This window comes from Oncorhynchus clarkii, chromosome 4, assembly GCF_045791955.1.
Source record: "Oncorhynchus clarkii lewisi isolate Uvic-CL-2024 chromosome 4, UVic_Ocla_1.0, whole genome shotgun sequence".
NCBI classification, from domain to species: Eukaryota; Metazoa; Chordata; class Actinopteri; order Salmoniformes; family Salmonidae; genus Oncorhynchus; species Oncorhynchus clarkii.
In genome coordinates, this window is record NC_092150.1 from 69,616,310 (window position 1) to 69,636,029 (window position 19,720).

The 19,720-nt window shown below is 42.1% G+C and overlaps 2 protein-coding genes across 3 annotated transcripts; one reads left to right on the forward strand and one right to left on the reverse strand.

Moving 5' to 3' along the window:
- The first annotated feature begins 2,447 nt into the window (after positions 1-2,447).
- LOC139407192 (large ribosomal subunit protein mL66-like) lies at positions 2,448-13,383 on the forward strand. Of its 2 annotated transcripts, none has more exons than XM_071150750.1 (6): positions 2,448-2,505; positions 6,704-6,735; positions 6,997-7,101; positions 7,286-7,409; positions 7,501-7,573; positions 9,125-13,383. In XM_071150750.1, the coding sequence occupies exons 3-6, from the start codon at positions 7,043-7,045 to the stop codon at positions 9,130-9,132; spliced, it is 264 nt and encodes an 87-aa protein (XP_071006851.1). In that variant the 5' UTR covers positions 2,448-2,505; positions 6,704-6,735; positions 6,997-7,042; the 3' UTR covers positions 9,133-13,383. The 2 variants fall into 2 exon arrangements, with proteins under 2 accessions (XP_071006851.1, XP_071006852.1); XM_071150751.1 differs by having other exon boundaries at positions 2,462-2,636; positions 9,125-11,575.
- LOC139407191 (radial spoke head component 9) lies at positions 10,073-15,704 on the reverse strand. The gene is made up of 5 exons (XM_071150749.1): positions 15,463-15,704; positions 15,104-15,272; positions 14,771-14,900; positions 14,149-14,295; positions 10,073-10,272 (listed from the first exon to the last, which is right to left on the reverse strand). The coding sequence occupies exons 1-5, from the start codon at positions 15,687-15,689 to the stop codon at positions 10,112-10,114; spliced, it is 834 nt and encodes a 277-aa protein (XP_071006850.1). The 5' UTR covers positions 15,690-15,704; the 3' UTR covers positions 10,073-10,111.
- Positions 15,705-19,720: the final 4,016 nt, after the last annotated feature.

Consider the following 19,720-nt stretch of genomic DNA (forward strand, 5'->3'; position numbering starts at 1 on the left):
GAGAGAGGAATGAGTCAGAGGTCTGCCAGCAGTCACGCGCTGGTCATGCGCATTTCACATGAGAGGTAGCTGCGTTCCTTTGCTTTTCTGAAATATTATTGAAGTTTTATGTTAAAAACATCCTAAAGATTGATTCCATGCATTGTTTGACATGTTTCTACGGACAGTAACGGAACTTTTTGACATTTCGTCTGCAACTGGGGAACGCGCTTCATGACTTTGGATTTGTTTACCAAACGTGCTAACAAAAGTAACTCAAAAATGATGTACATTATCGAACAAATCAAACATTTAATGTGGAACTGGGATTCCTGGGAATGCATGAATATGTATAATGCTATTTATGACTAATGTTGACTACCCAATATGGCGGATATGTTTTTGGCTGCTTTGTTGTCTGAAAGCTGTACTCAGATTATTAAATGGTTTGCTTTTTCCGTAAAGCCTTTTTGAAATCTGACACAGCGGTTGCATTAAGGAGAAGGGTATCTATATTTCCATGTCTAACAATTGTATTTTCCTTGACATTTATAATGAGTATTTCTGTCAAATGATGTGGCTCTCTGCAATATCACCAGATGTGTTTGGAACTAGTGAACATGTCGCCAATGAATACAGAGATTTTTTGATATAAATATGCACTTTATCGAACAAAACATACATGTATTGTGTAACATGAAGTCCTATGAGTGTCATCTGATGAAGATCATCAAAGGTTAGTGATTCATTTTATCTCTATTTGTGCTTTTTGTGACTCCTCTCTTTGGCTGTTTTTCTGTGTCTCTGACCTAACATAATCGTTTGTGGTGCTTTCTCTGTAAAGCCTGTTTGAAATCGGACACTGTGGTGGGATTAACAACAAGGTTACCTTTAAAATGGTATAAGATACATGCATGTTTGAGGAATTTCAATTATGAGATTTCTGTTGTTTGAATTTGGCGCTCTACACTTTCACTGGCTGTTGTCATATCAATCCCGTTAACGGGATTGCAGCCCTAAGAAGTTTTAACTAGTCATCTCTGTATACCCGTCGCAAGACCCACTGGCTGATGCTTATTTATTAAAACCCTCTTAAGTCTCACTCCCCCCTATCTGAGATACCTACTGCAGCCCTCATCCTTCACATACAACACCCGTTCTGCCAGTCACATTCTGTTAAAGGTCTTCAAAGCACACATCCCTGGGTCGCTCCTCTTTTCAGTTCCCTCAAACTGGACAGTTTTATCTCCATCTCTTCATTCAAAGATTCAACCATGGACACTCTTACTGACAGTTGTGGCTGCTTCACGTGATGTATTGTTGTCTATACCTTCTGGCCTTTGTGCTGTTGTCTGTGCCAAATAATGTTTATACCATGTTTTGTGCTGCTGTGATGTTGTGTTGCTACCATGTTGTTGTTGTCATGTGTTTTTGCTACCATGTTGTGTTGTCATGTGTTGCTGCCATGCTATGTTGTTGTCTTAGGTCTCTCTTTATGTAGTGTTGTGGCGTCTCTCTTGTCGTGATGTGTGTTTTGTCCTATATATATTTTTTTTTATCCCAGCCCCCGTTCCACATGAAGCCTTTTGGTAGGCTGTCATTGTAACAAATGTCTTAACTGACTTGCTAAGTTAAATAAAGGTTAAATAAAAATAAATTCAAACGTATGGTTCTATTTAAAGATATGTTCTCAAATTGTTCCAAGAACGTTAAGAAACAATGTTTGTCTGTGGTAATTTCAGTATTTCCACAGAACATTCCACACAAGTTCCCATGTGGTTCTATTTACTATCATTTTTTACTACATTCTGGGAACCTCCCAGGAAAGCTTTCAAGGAACCAGAGTAAAACGTTTTAAGAACATCCCTGCAAACTAAAAATAAACATTACCAGAACAGGCAACATTTTCACTTGTGTTCTCCGAATGTTTAAAACATTTTCAGTGTTACCGGTCAGGAAAGGTATGGCTTTGTTTCCACAACCAATGTGAAACCAAATACATACGTTCCCACAACTTCCAAATAACCAAATGTGCTAGATGGGTAACAGCTGAAACATTGCAGGGAATACTGTCAGAAGATGTTTGCCCCTCCCAGGCCCTTGAGCCTGTGGGATGTTATCTTGAATGGAATGTGACTGAAGGAATGGGATAGGTTTATGATTTATCCATTTTCCATTCCCTTACAAAAAAAGATTGCAGTTTTGAAAGTGCAGTAAAAATGAAGTAACTGCAGTCGACTGTGGTATTTTGGATGCAGTAATTACAGAATAACTGAACTGTGGTTATACTGCACTCTAATTCCAGTTACATTGCAAAATTACTGCAATAAAAAAACGGTGTTATTTTCGAAGCAGTATTTGCCGCATAGTGCAGTTATACTGCATTCTGACCGCAATCCTCTTTTCTTCCTGTTCACTACTCGTACAGTAGGTGGCGGAATGCACGTTGCATTTCTGCAAACGCCATTATAGCAGAGAAGAAGAAAAAGGTCAACATTCCAAGATGGCACCGCGCTGTGTGCTTGGGTACATATGGATCTCTCTTTCTGGGTTTAAATGTGTAGCCAGCTGCAGCAATATGAGTGCCTTTCAGAGGAAAACAAGTTGCCCTCAGCTCTTGGTTTTTGGAAATATTCAAAGCAGAGGAATTCGACACAGTGAGTTTCTTGTTGGATCCTGTTGTAGCCATATGACAGTTCACTCTGTTAGCGTTGGAAATTGTAGCTAGCTAAAATAGCGCATCCATTTAGTAATCTTTGCCCTTCGAAAATGATTATTTAAGGCATCAAAGGTTAAAGGCATAATTGTGCTAGTTGATAATAAGTTCGATCATTTGAACGACCATGTTGCAGTTGCATGAACTAGCAGTATATCATCTAAACTAGCTCGCCGGTGTTGTGCCGAAAAGCTCCCCCTCTGCCAGAATCCCCCCCCCCCTCACTGGACGCGTACCAACCAATCTGAAATTTATGATGAAAAATATTCATATATTTAAAACATTAAATACATTTCTTGAATTACAAGTGTTTCATTATCAGACAAAGTGGATAATACTACCTCTAGAAATATGACTGCTTATACAAATTCGTACTCGTAAAAATGTGCCTTCAGAAGTGAACAAGCAATTGCCCAGTTAGCGTCTTCCTCATTATTGTCCACCTTCCCACAGAAGTGCCACAGTTGACTCAGGTCATTTAGCAAAACATAATGTCAAGTAGTCTATAGATCTTTTACATGTATTTTTTTCAGAGCAAGCAGGAACAAGGGAATAGTATAGGTTTCTTGTAACACAATTATTTAAATACATGTGTTTTAGTGGCCATCTAGTCAGAAGTTGGATCAAAGATGAAAGATCCATATAAATGTTATGGTGATGGTCTGACAGAAAAAAAGACAATGAAGGTAAATCCTGTTTACATGGAAAAACAACAATTTAGGTTTTCCTCATAAATACACAGATTAATCACACACACACAGTATATGTAAACACTGTATGTGCAACAGTCTTACCTCACGTTCCAACTCCATATTTGGACCAGTTCTGTTGATTGTGATAAATGTATATGGGCCGATTCTAGACAACAGCACATATACATATTTGCCTCTGCAACACCTGGAAAAATGTACCTGTAAGTGTACTGAGAGATACAAATGGATCAATCTGACAAGATTACATACAGTGGGGCAAAAAAGTATTTAGTCAGCCACCAATTGTGCAAGTTTTCCCACTTAAAAAGATGAGAGGCCTGTAATTTTCATCATAGGTATACTTTTTAATGAATTTATTTGCAAATTATGGTGGAAAATAAGTATTTGGTCAATAACAAAAGATTATCTCAATACTTTGTTATATACCCTTTGTTGGTAATGACAGAGGTGAAGACTTACAGAAAACGTTTGACAAGGTTTTCACACACTGTTGCTGGTATTTTGGCCCATTCCTCCATGCAGATCTCCTCTAGAGCAGTGATGTTTTGGGGCTGTTGCTGGGCAACACGGATTTTCAACTCCCTCCAAAGATTTTCTATGGGGTTGAGATCTGGAGACTGGCTAGGCCACTCCAGGACCTTGAAATGCTTCTTACGAAGCCACTCCTTCGTTGCCCGGGCGGTGTGTTTGGAATCATTGTCATGCTGAAAGACCCAGCCACATTTCATCTTCAATGCCCTTGCTGATGGAAGGAGGTTTTCACTCAAAATCTCACGATACATGGCCCCATTCATTCTTTCCTTTACACGGATCTGTCCCTATGCAGAAAAACAGCCCCAAAGCATGATGTTTCCACCCCATGCTTCACAGTAGGTATGGTGTTCTTTGGAAGCAACTCAGCATTCTTTGTCCTCCAAACACTACGAGTTGAGTTTTTACCAAAAAGTTATATTTTGGTTTCATCTGACCATATGACATTCTCCCAATCTTCTTCTGGATCATCCAAATGCTCTCTAGCAAACTTCAGACGGGCCTGGACATGTACTGGCTTAAGCAGGGGGACACGTCTAGCACTGCAGGATTTGAGTCCCTGGCGGCGTAGTCTGTTACTGATGGTAGGCTTTGTTACTTTGGTCCCAGCTCTCTGCAGGTCATTCACTAGGTCCCCCCGTGTGGTTATGGGATTTTTGCTCACCGTTCTTGTGATCATTTTGACCCCACGGCGTGAGATCTTGCATGGAGCCCCAGATCGAGGGAGATTCAGTGGTCTTGTATGTCTTCCATTTCCTAATATTTGCTCCCACAGTTGATTTCTTCAAACCAAGCTGCTTACCTATTGCAGATTCAGTCTTCCCAGCCTGGTGCAGGTCTACAATTTTGTTTCCGGTGTCCTTTGACAGCTCTTTGGTCTTGGCCATAGTGGAGTTTGCAGTGTGACTGTTTGAGGTTGTGGACAGGTGTCTTTTATACTGATAACAAGTTCAAACAGGTGCCATTAATACAGGTAACGAGTGGAGGACAGAGGAGCCTCTTAAAGAAGAAGTTACAGGTCTGTGAGAGCCAGAAATCTTGTTTGTTTGTAGGTGACCAAATACTTATTTTCCATCATAATTTGCAAATAAATTCATTAAAAATCCTACAATGTGATTTTTTTTCTTCTAATTTTGTCCGTCATAGTTGAAGTGTACCTATGATGAAAATTACAGGCCCCTCTCATCTTTTTAAGTGGGAGAACTTGCACAATTGGTGGCTGACTAAATACTTTTAGCCATTTTCAGCCATTTTTGCCCCACTGTACATACATTTGTTTATCAGTAGCTGGGGTGGAGGCCGCTGGTGTGGAGGCCGCTGGTGTGGAGGCCGCTGGTGTGGAGGCCGCTGGGGTGGAGGCCGCTGGTGTGGTGTCTGGCTAGACGGTAAACTCTCCTTCCAGACGCATATCAAACATCTCCAATCCAAAATCAAATCTAGAATCGGCTTTCTATTTCGCAACAAAGCCTCCTTCACTCACGCCGCCAAACTTACCGCCAAGTCTATCACAGTGCCATCCATTTTGTTACCAGAGCCCCTTATACCACCCACCACTGCGACCTGTATGCTCTAGTCGGCTGGTCCTCGCTACATATTCGTCGCCAGACCCGCTGGCTCCAGGTCATCTATAAGTCTATGCTAGGTATCTCCGCCTCAGCTCACTAGTCACGATAGCAACACCCACCAATAGCATGCGCTCCAGCAGGTATATCTCACTGGTCAACCCCAAAGCCAGCACCTCCTTTGGCCGCCTTTCCTTCTAGTTCTCTGCTGCCAGTGACTGGAACGAATTGCAAAAATCGCTGAAGCTGGAGACTTACATTTCCCTCACTAACTTTTAACATCAGCTATCTGAGCAGCTAACCGATCGCTGCAGCTGTACATAGTCCATCTGTAAATAGCCCACCCAATCTACCTACCTCATCCCCATATTGTTTTTATTTACTTTTCTGCTCATTTGCACACCAGTATCACTACTTGCACATCATCATCTGCTCATTTATCACTCCAGTGTTTAATCTGCTCAATTGTAATTACTTCGCTACTATGGACTATTTATTGCCTTACCACCTCACGCCATTTGCACACACTGTATATATACTTTCTTTTTTTTCTATTGTGTTATTGACTGTACGCTTGTTTATTCCACGTGTAACTCTGTGTTTGTGTCGCACTGCTTTGCTTTATCTTGGCCAGGTCGCAGTTGTAAATGAGAACTTGTTCTCAACTAGCCTACCTGGTTAAATAAAGGTTAAATAAAATTTTTTTTTTTTTTAAACCTGCTGGTGTGGTGGTTCTGGAGGCTGCTGACTTTATTTTATGAGTGTTCCGACGAGTCTCCTCTATATGAGGCCTCTGGTGTTCCACGCATATTTTAGGGCAGATAACCCCCTTGTCATCTTCCAAGTCCGCGCTTTTCCCTTCGAGACCTCAAATCGTGTATGGCCGAGATAGTTGGGATCTAGTTTGCCCCATTTCCTCTGCACTCATGTTGACTTACATATTTGAACTTTATTTTTTGCCCAGAGTACACATTTTTTTTATTTATTATTGTTATTATTATTTTATTATTACTACTGTATCTACATTCTTAACTAAAACAGAAATATATTTTTTTAAATGTCGGAAAAGCCATAATAGGGAAAAGCACGACGGGGAAGCTTTTCAGCACAACACCGGTTTGTTATGAAACACTGCTTGAATGACATGCCCTGGATTGTAGCTATACTAACTTTGACATTGATTATGTTGTTTGTGTTTACAGTCGTGGAAAAGAAAGAATGAAAAACAACAATAGTAAGTGACAAGCTTGCTGACCTGTTGGTTCATCATTGTACACTGTTTGAGTGGCGATGGGTTACTTTTATCTCGCATTTTAGTCAATACAGTATCCACACACTTCAGGATATAAAATATAAGACGAGCTCTATACCATTGTGTTAAGTATGAACACTTATCTAGATGGCTAGTAAATGTGAACTGTGTGAACAGTAGATTGATGGAAGTATTTGTGTGGTGCTTATTTATTCGTTGACAAGCATTGCATTCTTTTCTCAGATTGAGGGAACAACTGAGGATACCCCAAGTGGACCACAGCCACCCAATGCCACAGCCCAGTGCCCCATCTATCGATGGAACCTGCAGAACAAATACAACTACACAGTAAGTGTTTCAGTGATACCTGACTGCATTTTTACTGCCTCTCGACTGTTCTGCCAGAATAACAGAGTGAGATGAACAGTGCTGGTCCACACTCACATCTGCCATGTCTCATGCATTTTATGTCAATATGTGTGCCTGTTCTATGAGCTCATAGACAGTAATTCCCTGTGTTTGTATTTGTTAGGATGTCCTGTTGCTCAGTCAGTTCATCAGGTCTGATGGAGGAATGCTGCCTCGTAGAGTCACTGGTCTCTGTGCCTAGGAGCACCGCAAGATCGCCATCTGTGTGCAGATGGCTCACAGAGCAGGTATGATGCTGTGTGTGTCTGCTCTGGATGCACAACTATTATGAAATGTATTCTCTTCAAAGTGGTAAAAGTACTCTCTTTTCTACTCCAGGTCTGCTCCCAGATCACAAACCAACACTACCAGAGGGACACATCCCAAAGAAGCCCAAGCCACAGCTCAACAGGTAACGAGTGTGTTTGACCCCATCAGTATCTACCCTCTCACACCTGTATTGTTTCTTGTTAGACCTCTCATGACATTACCTTTGTCGTGTCTTTGGCTATGCCGGATTAAGTGATATGACATGCTATACTATAAAATCATTTCTCCGTAATTAATATTACCTGATTGAGCTAATCATGTAAATGTAATTAACTAGAGTCGGGGCACCATAAAATAATATTTATAGAGCTGTTATCTTCTGAATAAACTCTTAAAGACCTAGTAATATTTTACATCAATAGCAGTCAATATTAATCGTCACCTTAATTCAGTCTTAACCAAGAATTTCCAACTTTCAGATATCTTAACAATCCCTGGCTAACAACTTGAATCAGCAATACAAAATTGGGTTAAATTATTTATTTACTAAGTACCTAACTAATCACACAGAATTACATATATACAGAATGAATTATACCTTGATTACAAATTACGTCATAAAGGGAAAACGTCCCTAGCGGGCGGAACAGATATGACAGCTGGTTACACAAAAGAAAAGGTCTGGGTTTGAGTGAAAGAGCGGGAAGACTGAGGACCAAAGGAAGAAGCTGTGCTTTCGTAAATACAGTATTTTATGCATTCTAAATTACCGCCCATTTGGAAAAGGAAAATGCAATAAATATTTACTTTGAGCTGCGCTTCGGTAGGTTGGTGGTAGATGGAAGGCCGTGTTGCCAAACCGAGACCTTTGTCCTTTGCAGAATGTCTCTGGTGGTCAATTGGATACGTTGTAGTAACGTTGTTGTGTGATAGACGGGATACTCTGTCTGTTCCTTCCTAACCCTCGTTTGCAGCTGCTGTTGCTAACTCAACGGCTAGGAGGTATCACTTCTGTAGTGAATAAGAGTTCAAAGTTCATACCATTCGCAACCAAAGCTCACGCTGATGTTGGCTTCGTTCTGTAGTTATTATCTGAACCATTCTGACATCGGACCGTCGTCCTCACATCCTCGTCAAGGGCTTATATAGTGGAGGGAGAAAAGGGGTGTGTTTCATAGTTTACAACCTATGTCTCTTCACGTGGGCGGGCCACTGAGGTCGGGCCTAATTCACTCATGAAAACCCAATTCTCACATTTTAGAAGCTAAAATCACATTTCATCCCATCATAAATAATTTCATATTCAGACATTTAAATTGAACAACAATTCCATGTGAATCCGATAACTCTGATGTGTAGACTTTACACTGTAGAGTTTGTCATCTTATCATTGATGAGAATGTCTCAAGTGACAACCGAACTGACATCATATTCATTAAGTACCACTACATATGTTCAATTGGTCAGATTACCAGAATATAGTTCATTTCCCCCCACCATCTGATGTTCCCAGACTCTCTGTTAACCAAGGGGTTTTCAAATGTAACATCAGTAGGGTAGAGAGAGGAAAAAGGGGGGAAGAGATATTTATGACTGTCATAAACCTACCCCCAGGCCAACGTCATGACACCTTTCAACTAACTCTTGTGAATCCTCTCTCTGACTAACTCACACCTGTGTTGTTGCATCACAGCTATCTGACTCGCTGGTCCATTGATTCAGTGAAGCCCATCTATAGGACAGGGCTGAAGTGGTGTAAAAACCGCAACTCTGTCGGCCACCCAGCTCTCGGAAACAACGTACAGTACGGCAAGAAAATCCTCTACCTGAAACATTGATGACCTGGGGGCATGTCAACTCACAGCAGCAGGAGTCAGTGTGGGCGGGACAGAGATGGGGTACAACAGTTCTATTGGACGTCCTTCCTTATAGTACTCCTGGCCCATTTGGAGCTCCATTGACTTCGAGAACTAGCCATTGGAAAAGCTGGGGGAGCATCTGTATTTGTCCAGCCTTTTTATCTATTGGTGGACATTGCCCATTGGAAACCCATTCTGTCATTTGACCTTTTTGAAGATGCCCTGCAACAAAACTATTAAACTCCACATTTAGGGGCTCTATTCAATCCGCATCGCGGCAGTTCAGCTTTACAGCGTGATTGACATTTTAAAAGCAATGTTCCAGCTTTACCAGAGACTGCATTCACGGTAACCACTGCATATGTCAGCTCAATCGGGCATTACCTTTACATTTCTATTGCGGAATCTGTAACGCTTCAGCAATACAGATTGACTAGAGCCCTTGCTGTAAGATCAATTGGGTCAGTGTTACACTGTTTTGATGTAGGTGGGATGTTGTACTTCAAGACAACCCAGATGTGCAAATAAATCGGATTTGCTTTTTCTCCCTCCACCATGTGTGTTTGCATGAGTGTGGAAGTAAGCATTTACTGGGCCTATTGACAGAAATGAACCAAGTGCATGTGGAGGTAAATCACAAATAATTAATTATTTTAGTTTGTTTATTTACTTTAAATAACAGTAAAGAAACATCTCTTGCCTAAATAGAACTGTTTTGGGTGGGGATGAAACACTGCTTGCTCAGATGAGAGGTTGATGATGATTCTCAGTTTAGATAAGTGGTAGGTGTTGGCTCTCCAGCTCTGGATCTCACTGGCTCTTTAAAGCATGAAGGGCAGGTCCAGGTTCTTCAGTCCGTCGCCCATGTAGATGTATCCGTGCTGGGGGGTCATGGGTACATGGAAGGAGGTCAGGCCCAGCCACAGCATGCTACGGATCACACACACTGTGCTGCCACGCTCAAACTGCAAGCTCCACGACCCTACACACACAAGTATATGGATTATGAAGTTGATCACACAAACTGCTGCTCGTCCATGACCTTTCATAAACAGAGACCGTGTACATGTCTCACATTACTCCCTCATTAACTGAATCCACTCTTCCCTATGTAAAGAAGTCTACACAGAAAAAGGTAACAGTTGGCTGATAGCTCAATAATTTAGAAGGGTTTAGTAAGTCCTTTCCCTGACTCTAAATATCAGGGTGGCCTGGTGGAGCAGCTGTCTGCTCATGGCCATCACCCATAGCCAGAGAACACTGTTCATGCTGAATGGGAGCCTAGCAGAATTCTCTCACCGCAGATTCACTGCACCATTAATCAGGAGGCTCCAGGACGTCTTGGAAATAATTCATTCATCTGGAACCTCCCCAATTATCAAAGCATTAAACATGAAATTAAACCTTGTGCCAGAGCTATCTAGGAACAGCAATTCCAGTAAATTGTGTCAGCTGTTCTGATACTGTTTTTCTCTCATATTTCAGTTTCACAATGCTATGGGGCGGGAAATTAATTGAAACCTTTTGCAAGAGATATCTAGAAACAGAGATTCCAGAAATAGGGTCTATTTTGAGGTGTTTCACAATGGCTCTTTGTCTGTTGGGAGAGATTCATCTTCCATGACCCAAAGACACTCCTGCCAGGTTGACGTGATTTGAGAAGCTGTTCAGTGATGGTGTCCAGATAAGTATACTTTCCACTGAAACACACTGGCGGTTTCAAACTCACACGTGGCATAGGGAGGAACCCAATGGGAGAACAGGCATGGAAGGAGTATTGGCATAAATCAGAAGTCGATAAGAGGATCGCTGTGGTGAGAGGGGTAGCTTCACTCAGAGATACCAGAGGAAAGCACTTTCGATGGAGATCCATCATTTTCTCCTTAAACTGTCTTTAGTCTGGGTCTCTCGCTCCCTTCAGCAAAGGCTTGAGGCCTGGCCGTTAAGTTCTCAGTGAGGGTGATGCTGTCACTGGGACAGCTGTGTAATGTAAGCTGGTTTGGGAAAGCTGCACACACATTCACACACCACAGAGATGCTCATCCCTTTGAAATGAACAGCTGTGATGTTTTAGACAGATACTGCTGTGTGCCCAGAGCCTCTCACTTTTCCACAGCACCCACACCACAAACAAATTGTGATATATGTCTGTTTAGACAAACTACAGTTTGATATCATCCAGATATAAACTGACAGACTGACCAGGGGAAATCTATGATGTTATTGTTGTCACTTGTTAAATCGGTGTAGATGAAGGGGAGGAAAGGGTCAAAAAAAAAAATAAAGCCATAAGACAATTTTGAAAACTCTTGGCATTCTCTAAACCAGCTTCATGAGGAATGATTTTCTAACAGTCTTGAAGGAGTTCCCATATGCTGAGCACTTGTTGGCTGCTTTTCCTTCGCTCTGCGGTCCAACTCATCCCAAACCGTCTCAATTGGGTTGAGGTCGGTGATTGTGGAGGCCAGGTCATCTGATGCAGCACCATCACTCCCCTTCTTGGTCAAATAGCCCTTACACAGCCTGGAGGTGTGTTTTGTCATTGTCATATTGAAAAACAAATGATAGTCCCACTAAGCGCAAACCAGATGGGATGGCATATCCCTGCAGAATGCTGTGGTAGTCTTGCTGATTAAGTGTGCCATACTCTGTCTCACAAAGACGCGGCGGTTGGAACCAAAAATCTCAAATTTGGACTCAAATTCAGACCAAAGAACAGATTTCCACCGATCTAATGTCTCTTCTTATTGGTGTCTTTTAGTGATGGTTTCTTTGTAGCAATTCTACCATGAAGGCCTGATTCACACAGTCTCCTCTGAACAGTTGATGTTGAGATGTCTGTTACTTGAACTCTGAAGCATTCTTTTGGGTTGAGATCTGTGGTGCAGTTAACTAGTGAACGTATACTCTGCAGCAGAGGTAACTCTGGGTCTTCCTTTCCTGTGGTGGTCCTCATGAGAGCCAGTTTCATCATAGCGCTTGATGGTTTTTGCGACTTGAAGAAACTTTCAAAGTTCTTGAAATTTTACAGATTGACTGACCTTCATGTCTTAAAGTAATGATGGACTGTCGTTTCTCTTTGCTTATTTGAGCTGTTCTTTGACATAATATGGATTTGGTCTTTTACCAAATAGGGCTATCTCCTGTTTACCACAACACAACTTATTGGCTCAAATGCATTCAGAAAGAAAGAAATTCCAAAAATGTACTTTTAACAAGGCACACCTGTTAATTGAAATGCATTCCAGGCAACTACCTCATGAAGCTGGTTGAGAGAATGCCAAGAGTGTGTAAAGCTGTCATCAAGGCAAAGGGTGGCTATTTGAAGAATCTCAAATATAAAATATATTTTGATTTGTTTAACACTTTTTTGCTTACTACATGATTCCATATGTGTTATTTCATAGTTTTGATGTCTTCACTATTATTCTACAATGTAAAAAATAGTCCAACTAAAGAAAAACCCTTGAATAAGTAGGTGTGTCCAAACTTTTGTCTGGTACTGTATGCATACATACTTTGGATGGTGCCCCTCTTATAAATACAGTGCTGTGAAAAAGTATTTGCGCCCTTTCTAATTTTCTCTACTTCTGCATATTTTTGATACTGAATGTTATCAGATCTTCAACCAAAACCTAATATTAGACAAAGGGAACCTGAGTGAACAAATACCCAAATACCCATCGGGATGGCTTACCCTGGATTTCCCTTCAATCTCCACAAGTTAGGTAAATCTGCATTCATTTTTTTTGACACCTATAATGTGACATGATCTCCAGAAGTCCTTTAAAGTTGTTGGATTTGGTGCCTCTAAGGCAATTCAGATGGATGTTAGAGGGCCTTTTTACTGAAGAATGTATTTGTTTCATATGATTGTGTTTTTATTTTCGTATTTTGAGTTTGCTTTCTTATGTATTGTGTAATTGATGTGTATATAGATATGTATAGTGTAATTGTTTATTGGTGTGTTTAACAAATCACCATTGTAAGTAAGAATTTGTTCTTAATTGACTTACATGTAGAAATAAAACCATGGCCGAATATGGACCGGGCACACAGGGCACGTGCCCAGGGGCCCTGACCTTCAGGAGAACCCCATTGATTTTGTTAGTCATTCTCACTCAGATATCATATTAACATGGCATAAGTTATTACCAAATGTGTAGAATTGCAGGAACTGTGCTTTAAAACTGAAAAATCTCCATCCCATGGCAAAATGGGTAGAATTTGAAGGAAATTTGCTGTAAAACTGCAAAGAAAAATCTGCCCCATGGCAAAACAAGTAGAATTGCATGAAATGTGTTATAAAATTGCTGTTTTCTCTCCACTCCATAGCAAAATGTATAGAATTACAAGAAATTAACTTTAAAACTAAAATGTGTCTCTCCATCGACAAAAGGGGGGCCACAAATGTTTTGCAGTGTGGTGGGCCCCCCAAACCAAATCCTGCTTAGGTCCCCCAAAAGGCTAGAGCCGGCCCTGCAGAGGAGGATGCCTTGATAAACTGGGCTCTCAACTGCCAACCCAAATTATCATTAGCACCAATTAAAAGGCTAGTTTAGTATAATAGAGAGTGACCATTGGACTATTCCCCAGGTAATTTCTGTAAATGAGAATGTGTTCTAAGTCAACTTACCAGGTAAAATAAAAGTTAAATAAATAAAAAATCAGAGCATGCCAAACATTAGTAATGTCATGTTCGTATTACATTTTTGTCTCCCACAAATGGGTGGTACTTTCAAGGAACTGGTTATATTTCTAAAGACAGACAACATGTGGGAAAGAAACCCCACCCATGGGGGGAACGGTAGGATAACTGTAAAGGAGTGGTGTAGTGAGAGATTTGGAACTCTGTTACCTTTGGGGATATCCTCACTCAAAGGATCCAGGAAATCAATGGAGGGGTTGAGGTCAGCCAGCTCCAGGATGGATTTCTTCTTCAGTTTCTGCGGCTCAGTGAAGTGCAGGAAGTAGCTGAGTTTACCTGCCTCCAATGAGGACAGACCTACAGAATAGACAGAACAGATTCACTCACTCAGTAACTGATAGTATGATGTGATTCTGTATGTGTATGAAAAAGAAAACACACAAATGTGTGTACTCTATAGATGTACAATGTACAGTGTGAGATAAATGACGGTCTGGATTCTGGTTCCAACACACTGAGCTACACAGCTGAGTCGTCCTCTCGAGCCAGTAACACACACAGCTGTGTCCCATCTTTTATTTTTTATTTTACCTTTATTTAACTAGGCAAGTCAGTTAAGAACAAATAATTATTTTCAATGACGGCCTAGGAACAGTGGGTTAACTGCCTGTTCAGGGGCAGAACGACAGATTTGTACCTTGTCAGCTCGGGGATTTGAACTTGCAACCTTCCGGTTACTAGTCTCCGCAGTCAGACCACATTCTCAACTAGGAACCACCACACTCTACGTGGAGCCATCCATTTCATTAATAACTTTGAAAAGTAGCTTTACCCTCAAAGCTGCGATTGGTCTGCACCAGGCCATGGGGACTCTTGATGAAGGCACCGCGCGGGACCACAGACACCTCCTTATCAATGGTGTGGACAGTGGAGGCCAGCCTCTTCTCCTCTTTCACCTTAACCTGCAACACAAACCAAACAGCCATTACCAAACATCTGTCACAACACCCAAACAAACTAGTCATCACTCTTCTGCAATAATACCACACACAGTCACGACGGTCATATGAATCTAGTCACTGTACATTAATCACTGACACTTATTAATAAACAAAACACAATAAGCTCAAAATTAAACAATATAATTCGTCACACTTGTCCCCACCACGACTTCCTCCTCCACAGCCTCGTCCCCCTCCCCTTGCCGCCGTATCTCGGTGTGCTCATACTCATGTGAGGGGTCTCCCACGAAGCGACCCTTTGCTGTAGCAGAAACTTCCGCTAGCATTGCCTCAGTGGCAGGGGGAAGCAAGTGCCAGTCCACACAGTTGAAACTGGAGTAGGGAAAAGACACAAACACGTGTGCAAGAGGGCACACATAGAGAGAGAGAACATATTGAATAGGAGAATGGTTCACAACTCCAAAGCCACAAGTGACAACAGCAAAATGCAGGCTAGCTATAATAATATGCCTGTAGTAAAATAGACTAGAGGCTCTAAAACTATTTCATTTGCACCTCTTACCTGTAAAGGCTCTTTTTATCCGTCATCTCATCCTCTGAAACCCCTTGAGCAATGAAATAGTCACCCTTTATGCCCAGAATCTTGCCCCAAAACAGGACACGATTGAATTTGTTGTTCCTCTTCAGAATGACCAGGGAAGTCTGCAGGAAAGCTTTTTGCTCACTGCTCAAAGTTAAACCGCTACCAGAAACGAGGTCCAAGGAGTAGTATAACGTACTGGAGTCCATTGCATATATAAAGCGTGTCTCAATGAAAAGTAAATACTTTTCTATAAAAAGGCTAAATGTTTGGTATCTAGGTTACGTGGGGACAGCTGCCAAGAACGTCCGGTTGCCAATGTCAACAAATCTCCTTAGTTACGTGTAGTCATAGCAACTGCGGATTGCTCCCCGTCGACAAAGCAGTTGAGCTGCACAAATTAGCTACAGATTGAATTAGTTGAATTCTCGATCTGATCTTCAACACTTGGCTCTAATTCAGCAACAATCTGCCACGTACTTGTCTGTTAGGCTACCTATCCTCATCTCATATTTTTCTAATTTACAGTCTTAGCTACTTCAGATATTTCAGTGTTGAGAGTAAAGAATGGGGTAGATTTCCAAGGCCTTTACTTCAAGTCACAGCCAGAAACCTGTTCTTCTGAGCTCTTGTGAGGTTTCCCAATGCTTTCTGATGAATGGGTCTGTCAGTATGAGTTGTTTCTCACCCATTTAGCTGTGGATTGAATGACAGTGAGAGAGGACAAAGTGAGATGTCTTTATTCTTTTGGAACATGTGTGAGTGTAATGTTTACTGTGCATTTTTTTATTGTTTAATTCCCTTTCGTTTTATCTATTTAACTTGCTTTGGCAATGTAATCATGTGTTTTCCCATGCCAATAAAGTGCTTAAATTTAATTGAGAAAAAGAGAGAGACCTTAGACCCAGTGCACAGCTGGCACAAAGGAGGATAGGACTTTATGGATATAGGAACTGAGATTATACCACTTTGAATCCTGAGCACATGGGACAGGGGGTCAATAATGTTACTGTGTGTGTTTATGTGTGTGCGTGCATCAATGGGTTCATGTCCCTCGATCTGTGTACTTACGTACTTATATAAGATTCATGTCATGTACATAAATAAGTATGTGTATATAGCCCGTATTTTATATATATTATTGGATTGCCATATTTTCCCACCATCGTAACTTTATAATGGAAGATGGGGAATTCTCAATGCCAAAGGTACACTTTCTTATACAGATGTCTTTAGATCCATAAGCCATAACAGCAGCACAGGAGCTGAGAGGGCCTTCATGAGTTAGAGCACTCTATGACCCTAACTCGTCATAACTTACCAGCTCAAGACAGCTTCTCATTCTCTCACCCCTGAGTCTGTCTGAGATCTCGTGAGGTGCATTTGGGACCGGAAAGAGAGCAGAGAGGATGTAACAGAAAGGAAGAAGAGAGGTATTAGGGAGGAGATGGGAAGAGAGGGATAGGGGTTGAAGAGTGGGGATAAAGAAGAAGAGAGAGATACTATATGGAGATAAAGCAGGGAAGTCTGCAGGGAAGCTTTTTGTAGCAGGAGTAGCAGGAAACATGAAGAATGTGGGATGGATGATAGAGGGAGGAAATAGACACTCAAATAATTTGAAGTTGTAGCACTGTGGGATGTTGCAGCACTGTAACTTCAGACTGCTCTGTCTTGGTGAATGTTAATGTTCTACACATCTGGCAACCCTGTGGGAACAGTGCTACAACAGCGGCCCCCTTAGGTAGCAGGGGTACATGCCCCTGATAGCAGAGATTAGATTGAAACACCCTCTCTTAAAAACAAGAACGCTATCTTCTCATTCCTGCTGAACATGCCCCCTTAAATCACTTGATTCTTTCTTTCAATACTGATTTAGGCTCAGCCCTCCCTACATCTCTCCTAACCTTTACCATCACAAGCCGAGCAACAGAACTGACTCTGAAGCAGTTGTTAAGGCTAAGTAGGTAACCCTGTTCTCATAAATCCTGCTCTATATTCGCTTCCCCTTCTTTCCTGGCTGGCTGTTCCCATGCCTTCCACGGGCCACCAGAACATTACCGTTTCCAGGGATCTATGTGTTTGGTGTAATTGCCGAACAAAAGGACCTGGCAGGCCGGAATCACATGCTACCGCCTCGGTGGAGACTGGAGACTTCAGCCCCCTCCCTCACCCCATTCCTTGTCCTCCCCCTGGCCCCGACCGCAGCCAGAGAACACAAAGAGACCGAGTGGGGTGACTTCTCCTTTTCCTTTTGTCCCCACAGAACAGCCGTGCATGTGCACACACACTCTCACACAAACTTACACAAATATATACACAGGTGCAGCTTCACATTCTGCATACTGTACATGCAAATGAGCAGTTGCTCACACACAGTCATACCCAAACACACTAACGAAAACTCCCTATGGCTCAGTTGGAAGAGCATGGCACGTGCAATGCCAGGATTGAAGGTTTGATTCCCGAGGCCAACCTTACATAAAACAAATTCTGTAAGTTGCTTTGTATAAAAGTGTCTGCTAAATGAAACATCGCCCCCACCTCCCTGAACTTGGTGTTGGTGGGCTGTGGTCCCACTCCTCTGGGAACCTCACCTCCCAGGCGACCAGCGTTGCCAAGGAACTAATCCTGAGGGACAAAAGGTGGGAAGGGTGTAGAATACGATGCCTCTGTAGTATCTGATTGGTTGGCATTGGGCCACGCGATCACCTGATTGGTTGGAACTAAGTTTAGATAGAAACTCACAGGGTCAGAGGTCAGATCCATCGATCATTGCGGTGACATGAAGGAAGAGTGATCCCCCCATGGAACTAACATGGTTTATACCCATTCAACACACACCAACCCTCCATCTTGCAATTACTCTCCCATGTCCCCGACCTTGGAGAAACATAAGCCTATAGGCAACGAAGCATTCAAAGATTGCGGAAGAAAGCCGTCTATCTTGCGATAGGCCATGGGTAAGTTCTTTGCCCTGAGCTGAGAGAAGACAGAAACAGCTAGAAAAGAGAAAGAGGGAGAGAGATTACTTATTAAAGAAGTGGCTGTGGTGTAATGAAGCACAAATACACAATGCCAAGAATGTGGTGAGGGCCCTGGGTTCGATGGGTTTGTCTCACACACAAGTACATAAGCACATGTGCGAATGTACACACACTTGCATGTACTCGCGTACACACTCCTTGCAGCAGTAAATCTGGATTAGCAGTGGATAAATGTCTTGATCCAGACTAGGACTGTAGCCCAGTCTCAAATGCTCTGTGATCCCCTTTACATGGTGAATGATACGGCCTTGCCCGACACCTACAGATTAAACACAGCAACATGGGCTGTGTCTCAATATTCTAAATCAATGGCTTCCTCTCCTTCATTACCAAAGAGATTGTGTGTGGGTGTAAGAGTCTTTTGGCTCTGCTTTGGTCCATATCCCACTTCAGTATGATCAGCTAAATTGATTGAAAAACTTTTGAAAAATATTCTCACATTGACATATTCACACTTTCACACACTCCTTCTGCTGCAGCCCAAACCCTACTGTGTCAGAACCGAGGCACTGTGTTTGCGGTCTGACCGCTGATTAGTCCTCACTGTGATGTTTGGACTGCTTCTTGACTGCTGGGTCTGGAGTAGGCAGGTTCCCAGGCTCCTTTGCTCCTAACTCCAGATTACTTCTGCTCTACTGAGCTGGCAAACAACTGGTGCTTTCCTCTCTGCTCACCAGCAATACCGACTATCACACACACAACATGCACCTACAAACACACATATCAAGCATAACCAGCAAGGTCACCCGTGATACAAGTCAGTATCTGACATCGATCCATGTCTGAGAATGTCAGGAGATGAGGTGGAAACTGGCCACTAGGGCAAGAATGAGCGATGTTACCTTCAAGTAGGTTTTGGTTGTAGGCCGTGATGGTGGATGGGTGTAAGCGCCGGCCTCTGATTCCAAAGGTTGCGAGTGTGAATCCAGCGATAGAAAGTTGGTTTTTATATTTTTGTTTTAAGCCTATCCCAAACCTGAACCATTCAGAGTTAATGTCTAACCTTAAGAATTTGGAATTAATGCCTAAACTGAACCTTAAACACTTTGACGTTGAGAAACATGGATGAACGTCTAATTTTGACTTGAGAGCCGGTAGAGTATAACACCTCTCCAAGGGGGAAAGACACACACCAGACAACAGAAGTCCACTCTCACACACATCTCTTTCCCAATTCATCCGTAGAGCTTGAAGAT